The following is a 13,296-nucleotide window of genomic DNA, read 5'->3' as shown; positions in this document are numbered from 1 at the left end:
TAAAAGGATTTTGAAAGAGGTGCATATTTAAGTTTTTGAGAGGGACTTCCCCAGTGTCTTAGCAGTTTGTAAATTAATTTGCTGGCTAATGCATCCAACCTGTATATTGTAGCATTTGCTTTTCCACAGTCGTAGCATTTGAGCTATCTGGTTAAATAATGTGTAGACAATTTGTGTGATTTTCCATGCTGAACCCATTTTGGTTGTCTGTCTTCATATGTTGGCTTAAACAAGGAATGGTATTGGATGTTTGCAGGTAAATTACTGTGCTTAAAGGTTAATGCTTGAAGATTATATGTTGGTTTTAAATATTTGGACTGAAATTTACGAAAGAGAAGAAGTGCAAAATCCAGGCTGATGTTTTCTGCTATTGTGTCAAACTTGGATTTTGCAGCTTTAGGAGACGTGAATTTACTGACTTTTCTATGGCTTCTTTTCAGGGCAGGTGGTATCAGGAGCATTGTTCACACCAAAGGGAATAAATTAAAAGCAGAAATTATGGGGTTTATGGTTGTTTGTCTTTTTTTAAGCCCTAATCTAGAGTTTTCTTGTATTTACTGAGTTTCCTTTTTAGGTAATATTCTTTCTTTTGTTTCAAGGGAAAAACAGAAGGGGAATTTTTAGTACTTAGCAGTTTCAATTTAAAGGTTTCTTACGGGCCTAAGATCTACCATACAGATCTGTGCCTTAGCTGTCCTACAGGCCTGTGCTCTTTCATTATAAAAAGAAACTAAAAGGCTTGGATTAATGCAGAAACAGCAAAAGGCAGCTCCTCTAGGAAGATTATCACTCTTAATTGCTGTAGGAAGATTATCACCCTTAATTATTAAGCAGGTCAAGCTTATCAGCCACCACAGAGCTCCTTCATGCATTTTGCTGAACTGTTCTGACTTAAAATGGTTTCTGTCAAGATGGAAGTTTTTGGCTGCAGCTGTAAATAGAAAAAGGAAATGGTTGGGTGCAATGATATTTGACAAGAATGTAACTTCCTATTGCCGTGAGCTTGGCGGCCCCTCTGTGCTTCCCGTCCCTCCAGGCGGGAGCTGGGTCCCCCGAGCCCCAGGAACGCTGCCTTGCCCCGCCGTGGGATGGGGGAATGCTTGCAGGAGGGTCGCTGCTGAGTGGACAGAAATTGGTCCTTTTACTCTTCAGCCTAGGGAGATTTTTTTTATTTTTTGGAGTAAAATGGTGTGCTTGAGGAAACAGTCTTTTCTTTTAACCAGTAAAAACAGAATTGCGGTTGATGCATGAAAAAGGTGAGGTCTCTTTTCACTTGGGTCTCTTCCTTCTATTCTGTTTCTATAGGAACAGAAAAGAAGTTCATTATTGTTTTTAAGGGAATTAATTTACTTGAGGCAGGTGTGCTAGAATCGATATTTGTTTCTTCTTGAATCTGTCTCATCCTTTGTTAGATTCCTAATTAAGTTAGGACAGTAAAAGACTCTGCTTAAAAACATCTCTCCCCACTAAAATCTTTTGCCATGGTTTTGCCGTTGCAAGGACAGAATTAAATACTTTACTACCTAGTAAGTAAAAATAAGCATGCTCTCCTTAGGTACGAGGCAGGTGGGTATGGGGTCTGTCTTCTCTCTTTCTTACAGTTCTTTTATCCTACCTCTTTCACAGGGCCTTGCTGTGAATTTGACTGCTTTCAGTAACATGCTTTGAAAACTGTGGGTAGGGAACAGTCATTTAAATTTCACGGTATTTCAGCACAAGGCTTGCAGTTAGTGCTTTTCTTTTAGGCAAAGAAGGCAGTGTGTTGACACTGTGGAAGCCTTTTCTCTAGGTGCTTCTCCATGCGCTCTTTTTCTAGGGCTTATGTTTTCAAAGTGTCCGAAAAAGTCTGTGAGCAGCACATCTCTGCTTGAAAACGTTTCATTTTCAGTTTAGAGACTCTGGGCAGGAGCTTGGATAAACAGCATGATTTTCACAGGTGTGGAGTCTCATAACTCTCCTTGAAGTGATTTTGAGCCGTGAGAGTTGAGCAGCACTCTTCCGAAAGCAGCCATTTATTTACATGTATAAAGGAGGCCAGGGTGCTTTCAGGTTTGACAGCCTTTCTTAATGCTTGTCAATTAAGTAGGATAGGCAAAAGTTAACATTTCAGAAACTATTTGTGATTTTAGTGCCAGTTTTTGAAGAACATACCTGGGTTATGCAGGCATTTTAAAAGGTTATGGAGGGGATTTTGGGGTTTTCTGTTTGTTTGTTTTTATTTTTTTTGAGGGTTTGGCAGCTACAAGGTAAGCAAATTACTCCAAAAAAGTGAATTTGGCTAAAAAGCTTTGGGGTTTGAAGAGGGAAAAAAACCAGCATGAGCTGCTTTGTGTGCTTTTTGGGATTTGTGTTTTTATTTCACATATTCATAGGCTAGAAACATTCTTTAAAAAGACATGAATGCAGTATTTTCTCATAACCCCAGAAGTCCAGGAGCCGGTAATTCAAGATAAAACGTCAAGAATGCCAAGCCTCCTGGAGAAGCTAGAAGTGTTTGTTGTATTAGGCAAGTGATTCTTTTAACTTTTTTTGGGGAAGAACTCAAAAAAAAAAAAAAAGTGAACTTGATCGTTTCTGTGATTTTAACAGTTTCACGAAAGATTGCTGATTTATAAAAAAAAGTTAAATTGTAAAGAAACTTAGAAAAAAGGCAAATTAAAGGTTTTATTTCAGAGCAGTTATCATCCTCTTAGATACTTCATGATCACCTTATGAAACATCACAAAATGAACAGGCAATTGTTGAAATATACAAAGCCAAAAGGAAAACTAAGGTTGATGTTCTGCTTGCCACGATGCTTGGGATTTGCTGGCAGTGGTAGAGATGCTTCAGAGGAAAATATGTTTGGTGTGCATTTTGAACTAGTGGACCACATACACTCATCCAAAACAAATAACTTCAATATTTCTCAGCCTAGCTGAAACAAGACTCCTTTTTTTTTTGTGTCCACAAGTAGTTGCAGGTTCAGTTTAGGCCACATGGGTGCCTCGTTTGAATGGCACATTTGCTGATAACCCATATATTGTTCCCCCAGGTCTGTGCTTGGGGGTTTCTAGGGGTTTATGTACCTTCTGATTTTTAAAAATTTCTGCCTCTTCCCCTCCCCCTCAAGTGGACTGTGTGTCTAAGATGCCTAAAAACTACAGGGTCCCCCTGGACCATCTCTAGAGAGTGTTGGTTGTTGCTTGAAATCTGGGTGGCTAAAGGATTTTGAAAGAAGAGGTTTCAGAAAACAATTTCAAATGAACTCAAGTCATTGTGAATTAATTTCTTAATTTACTACAGATTTCAGTTATTTCAGAGGCTGAGGACTGATTTATGGGAGGGAATAATTCCATTCTACTGTTAAACACACTTTATTGTGCTGCTGCTACTAAAACACAAACCACAGGCACATCTGGAGAAGAAAGCCTTTTCACCAGGATGCTCACTATAGTGCTTTGTGTCTCACTGCTCATCTTCTCCGCTACATTTCCTCGCGAGTTGTATTCTGATTTTTATTGTGGCCTTCATTTAACTTCTTTGGACATTTTTCAAAGAGACTGTTTGGGTGTGAGGGTAAGGAGAAAAGCCAGTTTTTTTTATCTGTGTCGTTCCATTCACATCCTGTTGAGAAATGTGACTTTGTAAGCGCTCTACTGTGAGATGCGCTGTGAGCTTGCTCATTGCAATTTTGTTTTAGTTTTGTAATCAACAAACCAGAAGCGCTGCTGGCTTAGGCAACTATTCTGCAAAGGGTTTGTATAAACAGTACTGCAGAATTTTATGGGAAGGGGGAGCACAGGCAGCAAGAGGAGAGAAGGCAATCTAGAAACACAACTAATGGCAGTGGGAACACGGGGGGTAGTGGAGAGGGGCAGAGTGGGCTGCTCAAATTGCTGGAGGAGAGCAATGCACGAGGGACACAATTAAAGTAGCTCAGTACCTTTGAAATAAACTAAGCATCAGCCCATAGAAACTGTCATGAGCTGCTCTGGGCTCTATGCTGTTTTACCAACCTCAGAAGTTAAAAAAAAAAAAAAGAAAGAAGTGTTAAACCTGTCTGCCCCCTTAAATCATGGTTCTGGCCATAAATCATGGGATATGTTTTGAGAGAGAGATTGTCTCATCCATTTCACTGATTTATTTTGGTTCAGCTCCTCTTTCCTCTCTTCCTGTAGCCAAAATAGCAGACGTACACACACACACACAGTTTTTTGCTGGGTGATACCATTTTGGTCTTTCCTGCTTTCCACAGTCTAGGGTTCAGTCACCGGTGTACATAGTGTAGTTCAGAAGAAATAAAGACGACTACCCTTTTTCCAGAAGCAGCACAGTTCTCTGGTAAAGCATGTAAATGAGTTCCTAAGGATGGGTTGCCAATCCCCAGGCATTCAGCAGCAGTGACTCAGTCCTCCCCCTCTTCCTTAAACAGTCCCATGCTAAAAATACTGAAGTCTTTTGACTTCTAGGTTTTCAGTGTTTAAAATTCACATTTTTGTTCATTTATCTGCTGGATGTTGGGGTTTTTCTTTAGAAAAATAAAAATATCCGCAGTCTGGTTCATATGCTGTCACCTGAGTCTTACATAGGTATGGGTCTTGAGGAGAAGTCCTGTAAGTCTCCAGAGATGAGGTGGTGAGCGTGGCAGGGCTGAGGCCATGGGGAGCTGCGCTTCTCTGGGTGCTGGACGTATAGCTTGCCTGTGAGCTGTATTGTTGCCAGGTAAACTTACTTTCTGATGACTCTTTCTGCTTCTAGGAAAATAATTAATTTTGCTTACCAAAAATCATAATTTAATGATGTTCCGGTTTGAGTTTTTGGCAGAGTTGCCTTGCTGGTAACCAAAAGATTTCATTTTGTATTTCCAAAAAATTATATTACCCCTTTTAAAGCTACTGTCTATCTTCTATGAGTTGCAGTTTAACCTTCGTAACTACTGCTTGGTGCTTTTACTGCCTTTAGTAAATGGGAGGTTGAGAGAAGAGAGGGACTAGGTGATACGACAACCCAAAGCTTTGTATGAGCTCTGCAGAAGGCTTTGGTTCAACTGCTACTAGGATCTGTTTCTAATTCTATGTTGATTTCCTCTTAATTAACAATTTTTGTTTTGTCAAAATAATTTCTTTGCATCAGCTGTAATCAGAACTATTAAAAGTATTTGGGTTTGTACATGTAAATGTCATTTTCTTAGGCTGCTTTTTGTTTATCAGGTGTCGTCTCGGGGAGTGAATTGAAATTAGTCGGTAAATGAAGGGGGTTTAATTTAATTTCTCTGTTTCAGTTTACATACAAAAATTGTGCTTTCCTATACAATAAATACATGCTTTTGTATCTCAAAACCTCATCCTGTGGGTTCATTAATATTCCTGCTCTGAACGTACGAAGTGTCAAAATGCTAAACATAAGTCAAATTTTACTTTTATCAATATAGTGAAAACTAAAACAGTTTGGTCTCATCAAATTCACTCAAAAGGACCTCTTGTACATTAAAGAATCCAGTCCTTTTTGCCTGCTGCTTCCAAGAAAACCCTGCAACCATTAAAAAAAACAGACCTGACAATAAAATGCCTTCCCTCCTACTTGTTTTTTCTTCATCTGCTGTCAACAAAGAGCAGTAAAAGGAAGGACCAAGAAAGGGCACCAAGTAGCAATGACAATTATTCCCAACTACAGATGTTGCTATCTGAATCATCAGATAATATGCAGCCTAAAGTAATCAATTAATAGAAAAAAATAGAAAAAAAAAAAAGGGACACTGGTATAAAAGTCCTTCCAGGAAACTTCTCTTCCCTTCTGGTCAGATGCAGTTTATTCCTCAGATTCCTGAGCATTTTCTATATATAATTAAATGAATTACCTCAATTTTGAATTTTTTTTTTTTTTTAAAAGGCACAGCAAAATCAGAGAACGCCAGCACAAACCCCAGCAATTTATTGAGAGTAGATTTGACTTTTTGTTTGGATACTGTTATGAAGAAAAATCTTTTTCTGTTACCCTTTGGGGGAAATAAAACGGTCTTTGCTTATTTGGAACGAATGTTTGTAGATAATATACATTGCATATAAATAATATGTTTGGGGGCTGTAAATAAATATATAAAAATCATACTCACCTGGTTGTTTACCTGTTTTTACTAATTGCATCAAAGAGTAACAAAACTGAAAGAAGGGAGGGCAAAAGAATTTCAGCTATGTATTTAGCAGCACACTCAGCATGTGTGTAGCGAGCATCCCCTGTTGTTAGTCCCACATCAACAGGACACCCAAAAAGTTATTTCCTGGAGCAGGAAAAGTTGTAAAAAACTGGAACTCTGTGTTCTTCTGTTGCCCTTTTCCCTACAGGTAAGCACCTCAGGGGCTTCTCAGTGGAGGGTGTATGGTGGCTTAAGATTTTACAGCTCGTGCTCCTTTTTAAAAACAACAACAATAAGAAGCCCAAACCAAATCTGCTGCTCTAGGGTGATGCGTTTCTCCACTTGCATAAGTGGTCAGGGGTTCTTGCATTCTTCCATCCTGGTCTGCTCCCCTTGGTGTCATCCCTTGCCTCACCCTACCTCCTTCTCCATCTGGCCCCTCTTCATCTGTTCCCCATCTGCCTTTCTCCTTAGGGAGCGTCCCTGGCGCTGAGATTTGCCCCTCTCTGCTGGATGTTCTGTGTGAGTTCAGGGGATGAGCTGGAGCTGTGGGTCCCTGGGACTCATCCTTTCCTGCCCCCCATCTGTCCCCTGCCCTGGGTGACCCTCCCTCATCTCCCTACTGTTTCAGCAGTTCTTACTCTTTCTCTGTGGAGATGGATGGTTCAGGGTGTCAGTGCTCTAAAATACATTGTGAGCATGGAGAATGATGGGCTCTCCATTGACAGGCTGAGAGAGTTGGGGTGGTTCAGCGTGGAGATGAGAAAGCTCTAGGGAGACCTTATTGTGGCCTTCCAGTACTTAAAGGAAGCCTACAGAAAAAATGGGGACAAACTGAGGACTGTTTCTCCACATTTGTTATTTCAAGACTTCCATTCTTAGGCTGATATGTGTGTGTCTTTCCCAGGCCTGTAACATTCTCATGAAATGACTCGTGTACGTTTTTGGACATGTAATCTGCAGCCAAAAGAGAAAGTTTTGGTATAACTTGAGGTGAATCTGTTAGTCAGATGAGGTTCTTAGAAATACATATGTGTATATATATCTCCAAAAAGTAGATGTTTTGTTTTAAAAAATGACTTCCAATTTTTGAATGTCTTTAAAAATTGCCCTTGACATTGATTTCTGTGTCGGATCCCCCGCAGAGATCTGAATGTGTTGAATTGTGTTTGGAGCGTGGGGATGCAGAAGGGTGTGCTGCCAGCTTCCCGCTGGCTTTAAGAGACTTTGGAGAATTGCATTGGAGAATTACACTTCTAATGTAGATCGACCTGTCCCTTTCCCTTTCCCTCTGTATTGGTGGGCTTTAAAATGCAGCCTGGTTCTTCAGGTGTGATGGGCGGAATGATCTCCTGCCCATTCCCGCTATTCCAGCCTGTCCTCTTGTCCCTTGGGTGGGGGGAAACCCAACCCAAAACCAGTGGTGGGTTTCCCTTTCCATTAGTCCTGCTGTTGACTGAAGTCAGCTCTGGAGCTATTTTCTGCCGGGGCAGGCAGGAGGTGGCCACCAGGCAGGGTGGTGAGCACAGCCCCACAGGAATGTGGCTGTTCCGCTTTTAGGGCCAGGCCGGGGCTCGGAGCAATTCGGCAGCTTTTGTGGGGTGCCAAGGAGAAGCTGGACGTGTTGTAACGGCGGGGGCGTTCCTGGGGCTGCTGGGGAGCAGCGTGCAGGGAGGCGCAGACATTACCCCCTGTGCGGGAGCCGGCCCAGGGCTTGCTGCGTTCATTATCTGGGGCTTGGCTTCAGACATCCCGGGTGCGGGCTGAAGGAATGGGATGGCAGTCTGGGGATCCCTGCTCCTGCTCTGAAGGGGCTTTTCCCATTTCCTGACTGGTAGGGGGTTGGCTGTGATCACTGTCTGAGCCGTAGTTGTACAGTGCGGTTTTAAGAACCAGTGCTATGTCACGGCCTTGTCCGCCCAAACCGAAGGAAATGCCGTCTCCTCCCTCCACAGCTGCCGGGGCCTTGGGTGCCCGCTTCAGAGAGGGAGGGCCGAGGGGAAAAGGGCTGGTGTTGCTGGAGCTCCCCAGAAGGAAGATTAGTAAGACGTGGAGAGCCGCTGCCAATTATGCCAGTTGGCACAGAGGAGCACTCGTCTTGCCCTTCTCAGTAAAGGTTTTTCTGGTGGGAAGAGGTATTTCAGCAGTGCCCATAAGATGCTAGAAACTTAAGCGGTAATGGGGTTCAAGGAGATACTGTAGTGCATAAACCACTGGCTTAATGTTAATTTTGCTATATGCATGTGCGCATACAAAAAAAAAAGATCTGAGGACCCTTAAGAAATGTGCCTTACCCCAAAGGCTTTTACTCTAGTAGTAATTTTAATTTGTGTGTGTTTACAACAGCAATACTCAGACTTTCCTTCTGGGTACGTCTCTGGGGCTGACTCTTGGAAGGGGGGAAGAAGGTGCGGGTTGCTTTGGTGTTTCTAGGATCGGAGCAAGAGTTGGCTGGGACCACCAACAAGGTGGTTGGAAGGAGACTGTTGGTCACCCAGACTTTGTAATTCTGTATCATCTGTTCTTTGGCTATTTTCTAGCAGGTCCCCAGAAACGCTACCTGGATATATTGCATTCCTCCCGCTACAGCACCAGGGAGTTTCCTTCCTTGTATGAGAAATGTTTTCATAATAATAAACCAGATTTTTTCTGACTGGTAATAAATTATGATGTCTCTATTGGTTTGGAATATAACAACAGAATTATTGTAGGTACTTTAGTATATTAAAGGTGTAATGTTACAGAACTACATTTTTAAATTAGGGACCAATTAACTGTACTACCACACATTATGCAAAGCAGCTGGATAACTAATGAGACCACAGTTCATCCCTCCCTTCTCAGACTCATACTTGCTAGGGTGCTTATTAGTATCATCCAGTAAAGATGAAACTAGTTCTGGCTATGTATCATGCAGACTGCTTCTGGGGAAGTTTTAAACAGCATAGCACTGGGTACGCCAGATGTAATGAACAATTGCTGGGCTTGTTTTTCACCATGGTGGTTGTTGGGACTTGTGGAGGACAAGTTTTAATTGAGAAAGTGGTGAAGATATCCTGGGATTTCTGTCTATGGTATAGGGCATCGACTCATGTTGAAATAAGTTAAAAATGTGCTAGAACTGATGGGAACTTTATTGTGAATTTTCCTGGGGCAAAGGAAAGATGTTGATGTGTATGTTTCACATTATTTCTTACTCTCTTTTGCATATAAGAAATGTGTTGGCTTTTGCATTGAAGCCACAGCTAGGCAAGCACTTTTTTTGACGTTGGCTTTTGTCCAGGCTGCTATTTAGTCCTCTACCCCTGCATCTCTCAGGTGTGCCTTATACCAGTGCTTGTGTGAATGGGGAATTGGCAAGACTGGGGATCTGCTCCATGCTGACGTAATTTTCATTGCCCTGGACTCTTTTAAGCTGTTTTCCCTCTGTAGTTAACTGCGCAGCCCCATAAACAGGTGTATCAGCATGTCCGAGGGGACATGTGCAAGGAAGGGAGGTTGTCCAAGCCAGCATTGCCTCTAAAATGGGACCCTTCTCAAACCGCACTTTTATTGGCATGAGCTTTCCAGCATGTGCTGTTTCATGGAAACCTTCTTAAAAGGTCAGTCTTACGGCAGCGAGGGAAATGTATGAAAAGGCTTGGAAATAGGCGTGTTAAGAATATAAAGAGTCAGTGCCTGTAACTTATCTTCCTTCCCTGCAATGTGTAGCAGCATCATGGCCACTAAATGTTAACTGTGGCTTCTTTTCCCTTTTTTTTCAGCTTCTCAGCAAAGATGCCTCCAAATGGGAAGGCCTTACATTTTCACCCATCAGTTCTGCATTTTGGAATGCAGTGAGTATCTTACATTATTGTTATTTTGATTAATAACAAGGAACAAGGGAGGAACAATTGTACTGGGCTACATCTGAGTAAAGAGCATTAGCTGAGATCATGCCATCCTCTGAGAGAAATAGTAAGTAATTGCCACAGAGCTGGAATTGTGTTTCTTGCCTTGCAATACTTTGTAAATGAAAATCAACATAGTTCTAGGAAGGCGGAAAAGGCAATAAGGAACCATAATACATTCTGGGTACATTTCAGGTGATTCTGCATGGATGTCAAATCAGGTCTTCATGCTGGTTGTCCACTTCTTGAAAAATTGCCTTCCTAGTGGAGAGGAAGCTTGTTGCTTCCTTAAATTTCTGAAAATAAAATTCTGAAAGTACTACACAAAACTGTCCTGGTAGAATACTTGAGATTTGATTTTGTTTTACTTCCCCTTTAAGAAAACCTTAAAAATTATTCCCAAAGGATAACCAGCCTTTGGTCTATCAGTAACTGAAAAGAAACGTGGTCCCCTTGGGAGTTAAAGGAATGTTTCAGAGGACGCACAGAATGAATGTATAAGATGTTGGGTTTTAGGATATATTAGCTAAAGCAAAAGCCTTATAAGAATCATTGCTTTAGCTGACAAAACAACACTTTGGGTATTTAAAATTTTTTATTCAAAACTTTGTGCCTCATAAGGTTGTTTTTCTTTTTCTTAAACTCGTGGTGATTCAAATGAGTTTTGGCTACGTGCATGTGTTGTATCCCGATGTTACTTATTTGCCTTTGTATACTAAAGGGCAAAATTTATTTGGCGTGTTTCCAAAGAATAGTTACAACTAGGAAATTGTTGCATATCAACATGTTTTAGGATGATTTGTGTTTGTTGCTTTTTTATGTGTTGCCTGTGCTTACAAAGTGAGTAATTTCTTTGTCTTTTTTTCTTCCTCCTTTTAGGTTACTGGGGTTACCCAGAGCTAAAATGCTGCATGCCTACAACCCTAGTAGAGATAGAGAAGTTGTAGTGAATTCAGTGTTTACAGCTACTAGACAGTTTCATGTGTCTCCTGCTCATAGCCGGGTGAGTGTTGATGTACTTTTGGAAACTATGTAATGGCCAAGTGCCAAACCTTCGTGCTTCTTTTGGCCTAAGCTTTTCATTCTCTGTTTTCTCTTCGTGATTTTTTGTAGGACCTCCAACTTTTTTCTGTTTTGCTAGCATTTTTTTTTCTGCTCGTTTCTACTTAGACGGGTAAGGGAGAAGACATCCAAAACCTACAGTTGGAAATGTGTTTTACAGTAACAGAGAAAGAGAAGAATTTTTCAGTGTTAAAGAGGCTGTTTAAACCTCAATCTGCTTTATGCAGCATTATGCAGTAATCCACAGGCATGTGGGTGTTTTACAGCCTTGAATTTTCAGTCTTTTGAATGGTCTTGTATATTCCTTAAAGAAAGCTGCAGTGAAATGTTTTATGCATTTTGTATTGCAATTACAAGCGTAATTGCTTTATGATCTAAGACCATTATTTTAGCTCTGAGTTTTTTTAATGGTGTATAGCAATATAACGCGTGTTAAGAATGACTCACTGTGATCTCAGTTTCGTGAAGCCCAGATTTTATCCTCTGCTGATGTGCAAAGGGTTTTTATTATGCTTTCATCTGATTTGTGTTTTTCCTATGGCTGAATGGGTATTATAGCAATGACATAAATGTCATTGTTCTCTCAGTTAGACCTATTTGATTACTAATGATGTTGCCCAAGTTCAGCTTTGATTCATTTGACTCTTTATCACAGCGGGGATTGATTCACTTTGTAATAGGTACCTTTACGCGGGAAGCGTTTTTGTGCACGCAGTGGCTGTCGGTGCTGCATAATTAACTTCTCATGCAAAAAGGAGTCTTGACTGATGAGGCTCGAACTAGCTGAGAAACTCCAGCCTTAATATGGCGAGTTGCTGCGTGGTCTTAGGTCTCGACCCCTGTAGCAAGAGTTGTGGAGACAGGAGACTTCTCGGGGCTGAGGTTCTGCTTGGTGGGATCTACGGATAGGGGTGTATGTGTGGAGTGTCTGTTGGGCTGTGAGACTGAACGGTGGGTGTTGTGATCAGTGGCACCGAGCAAGCAAGATTCTTTGTGGTCCCTGCAGGTGATTCCAGCGATGGGAAAAATTTCTTTCAGAGTACTCTTCCTGCCAACAGAAGAAGGCAGTATTGAAAGCTCATTATTTATAAATACCTCATCTCATGGAGTACTTTCATATCAGGTAACTACTCTTATTTTTAGCTCGAGTTTGGGATTTGCTTGTGTTTTAAAAAGTGATTTTCATGTATCTTGAACTTAGAGAGTTTCAAAGCTCATTGAATTCCTGATACAAATCAGGTGGAGTAATGTGTACAATTCATTCCTTTTACCAGCTCTTGCTGGTCTCATGATGCCTTGTACATGTATATGGTTAAGTAACTACTAGTAGGGGGGCTACTTGTAGAAATAAAAATAAGTGTATTTGTATATGTGTACTTACATGATCATAGTCCTGTCACTACTAGGTGGTTTCATATAGTGCTGCAGTGTAGACTGCACTGTCCTGGAATGCACTTGCCATGAAAAACCTATTTAGGAAATATTTTAGGTGATTTTCAGCCGCTCTGCAGGATTTTATGTAAACACATTGGGGATGGAGCACAGGATGAGAGGTTTAGGCCCTTAAAACATGATTGTTGAAGTAGTGGTTGTGCATCAGAGCCCTCTGTTGTCTGATTAACTAGTGAATTCATGCAAGTCTTAAGCTTTTTTTTTTTTATAAGGGACATCATATACTCCAAATCCTTTTATTAGTTTGTTAAAGAAAAATCTAACTTTGAATTAGGTGATTTAAAAGCAAGGCCAGCTTTAATCAACCATCTAGCTATTCCATTCCCATACTTGGTACTGTGTTGGAAAACAAAGCTCCTTAAGTTGAAGCATAGGTAAATTAAATTGAAATACATGGTTTTTTAAAACAAATGTTGCATTTATCTAGTATTTATTAGAGGTAATGCAACATTTGGCAGGAACTTTTCCTCAAGGATGAGGGAAGAGTGCATTATAGAGTGATCGACCTTTTCTTTTTGACATCTCTCCTCTCCTTGCACTTACTCCTGATTTATTGCCTTGTCAGCTCAGCCAGGGCCTTATATCAACAAGTTGAGGGGAAGCAGTTGTCAGTGCCACTAAAAAATTTATCTCCCATTTGGACTACTGCTAAAATCAGTGAGAGACTGGTTTTCACGGGCAGTTTCACCAGCCACCTGAAGCAGAGGAAGTAGCTACCTGTGATTTCAGCTTGCATTAGGTTTAAGGCGTTTAAAATCGGGCATAACTTGAATGGTT

At 41.0% G+C, this 13,296-nt stretch overlaps 1 protein-coding gene across 5 annotated transcripts in view; it reads left to right on the top strand.

The window, feature by feature from the left end:
• Positions 1-13,296, top strand: part of KIAA0922 (KIAA0922 ortholog) — a 76,893-nt gene that overhangs the window by 19,684 nt on the left and 43,913 nt on the right. For all 5 annotated transcript variants that reach the window (XR_001412330.1, XM_014944413.1, XM_014944423.1 and 2 more), the window contains exons 3-5: positions 9,880-9,951; positions 10,885-11,008; positions 12,074-12,190. Coding sequence is in view for 4 of the 5 variants with exons in the window: in XM_014944413.1 (XP_014799899.1) it covers positions 9,893-9,951; positions 10,885-11,008; positions 12,074-12,190 (300 nt within the window). In the remaining variant the exon portion in view is untranslated. The remainder of the gene's footprint in view (positions 1-9,879; positions 9,952-10,884; positions 11,009-12,073; positions 12,191-13,296) is intronic.

This window comes from Calidris pugnax, unplaced genomic scaffold (assembly GCF_001431845.1).
Source record: "Calidris pugnax isolate Ruff unplaced genomic scaffold, ASM143184v1 scaffold15, whole genome shotgun sequence".
Lineage (NCBI taxonomy): Eukaryota > Metazoa > Chordata > Aves > Charadriiformes > Scolopacidae > Calidris > Calidris pugnax.
Note: the sequence above shows the minus strand (reverse complement) of the source record. Positions and strands in the feature narration are given on the sequence as shown.